Source organism: Gossypium hirsutum, chromosome D02 (genome assembly GCF_007990345.1).
Source record: "Gossypium hirsutum isolate 1008001.06 chromosome D02, Gossypium_hirsutum_v2.1, whole genome shotgun sequence".
Classification (NCBI taxonomy): domain Eukaryota; kingdom Viridiplantae; phylum Streptophyta; class Magnoliopsida; order Malvales; family Malvaceae; genus Gossypium; species Gossypium hirsutum.
This window is the reverse complement of record NC_053438.1, coordinates 31,586,308-31,588,201: the sequence shown is the minus strand read 5'-3', so window position 1 is coordinate 31,588,201 and position 1,894 is coordinate 31,586,308. Positions and strand designations below refer to the sequence as shown.

Below are 1,894 nucleotides of genomic sequence, written 5' to 3'. Positions count from 1 at the left end.
TGAGTCCTGACCAATCAAATGCTGAGCTAAAACTTTGATAATTAAATCAAACCAAAGTCCAAAGAAACTCTAGTAAACTAAACAAACTACTCATTGCAGCAGCTTAAATACCTTATGATCTACATATATTTCAATTGATTAACTTTAACTTTATAGTTGGTTTGGGGAAAAACTTTTGAAAAAAGTACAATTATTAATCTCTTTACTTTGGCATACAAAAATGAGCCAATCAAATAATATTGCTCAAAAATCAACTATCTAATTATATATATAATTAATTAGTAAAAATAAACAATTCAATGATTATATGCAATAAATTAACAGAAATTAATAATTCAATAATTTATCAACATTCAAATTTATGTGTTTATCACTAACAACTGTAAGGGTTGACTTCCATCAATAACAGATCAGTTTCAGAAAATACAACAATAATCCCATATTTCTCCAAAAACAAACAAAATTGCAGACACTTGAACACAAAAAAAAACATGAATCAAAGAAGGAAAATTAGAAGATCAAAGAGGAAACTAACCCGACTTTAATAGCAAGAGCGAGCAAAGATCTTCTGAATCTAGGTTCTGTTTGGTTTCTGAGAAAATACGAACATGTATCGGTGTTATTTAGGGTTTAAATCAATTAGTAGCCATTCCATGATTCTGGATCAAACATTACCATCACATTGTGTAGGTAAATCCATGAGAGAAATTACCTGAAAACGACTAAAATTTTAGTCAATGGACTAACAAAGAGAATATTACGTATTCGGTTGTGAGTGTTGGATACAGGTTTTAACTTACCAAGCTTGTTGCTTTGAGAATAAATGACTTCTGTTACTTGAGGGCTCACCATGACTGCTCCAATCGGCATATATCCAAACATTGTCCCAAGCCTCCCAAATGCAGAAATAACCTACAATGCAATGCAAAAAACCTCACTTATGAACAAACCATCCAAACATCTCTAATATGTTACTTGGACTTTAGCACGAGTGTTAGAGGAAACAGTTATAGGAAATATTTCAAGCAAAATGAAGAGCCGGAGATCGAGATTTAGTAAAATACCTCGTTTGCAATGAAAAGTATGTCGTATTTTTTCACAACAGCTTGTACCTGCATGGTATTTGACAATGCTACATTAGTAAAGACATGTTCATTATTATCAATATAAGCCATTTTACGAACTCTCACCTTCTCAAAATAAGTAGCAGGAGGAGGTATAACACCACCTGCTCCCATCACAGGCTCAGCAATAAATACAGCAATCTGGTATATATAAAACCAGCTATGATTAGCTACACATACAAGGCTCTTGTAGTTGCAAAAGGGTTCCTCATTTCATTTTCAAAAAACTTACTGTCTCTGGACCCTCTTTGAGAATAAGGTTTTCTAAATTGTTGGCTAATCTTGTTGAGAAATCCTCCTTAGTTTCACCTAATGAATTGAAACAATAAACATGGCTATATCAATTTTTAAACACCAAAACTTATATCCATGAAACAGATTGGTAAAAAAAAGGAAGAAAAAAACCTGGTAGATGATAGCGCCAATAATGAGGGCATTCAGTGTGCAACACAAATGGAGGTGGCAGGTTGAAGTTTTAATGCAGAGGTGGAAGTTTGTAATGGTAAATCTATATATATATATCTGTTAAACAATCAAGTAAAACCATTTTTTACAAATAAAAATAAGTAACATTTTTACCCTGAAAGACTAGCTGATATCCAAGTTGAACCATGGTATCTGAAGAAATTTGAAGAAAGAGAAATTATGTTATGCAAGTGAACTAAATAATGACACACGGTTTGAAGGTTAGGATTTTTGAATTTTACGCTTTGGCTCGAGCAATAAATTTCTTCTTCTCTGGTCTTCCAAGTGCATTATTATAATACCAA

The 1,894-nt window shown here is 32.4% G+C and overlaps 1 protein-coding gene across 1 annotated transcript; it reads right to left on the bottom strand.

The window, feature by feature from the left end:
* Nucleotides 1-276: 276 nt before the first annotated feature.
* On the bottom strand, nucleotides 277-1,633 carry LOC107907968 (gamma aminobutyrate transaminase 1, mitochondrial-like). The gene is made up of 7 exons (XM_041088625.1): nucleotides 1,530-1,633; nucleotides 1,357-1,433; nucleotides 1,191-1,265; nucleotides 1,065-1,112; nucleotides 801-912; nucleotides 676-712; nucleotides 277-592 (listed from the first exon to the last, which is right to left on the bottom strand). Exons 3-6 carry the CDS (start codon nucleotides 1,236-1,238, stop codon nucleotides 678-680), a joined length of 243 nt encoding a protein of 80 aa, XP_040944559.1. The 5' UTR covers nucleotides 1,239-1,265; nucleotides 1,357-1,433; nucleotides 1,530-1,633; the 3' UTR covers nucleotides 277-592; nucleotides 676-677.
* Between the last annotated feature and the right edge of the window lie 261 nt (nucleotides 1,634-1,894).

Coding starts and splice junctions, on each gene's coding strand:
- LOC107907968 (XM_041088625.1), bottom strand. CDS start 1,238: ATGGGAGCAGGTGGTGTTATACCTCCTCCTGCTACTTATTTTGAGAAG. Junction 913..1,064: donor TACTTTTCATTGCAAACGAG/GTATTTTACTAA, acceptor ATTGCATTGTAG/GTTATTTCTGCATTTGGGAG. Junction 713..800: donor TTCTCAAAGCAACAAGCTTG/GTAAGTTAAAAC, acceptor AGTCGTTTTCAG/GTAATTTCTCTCATGGATTT.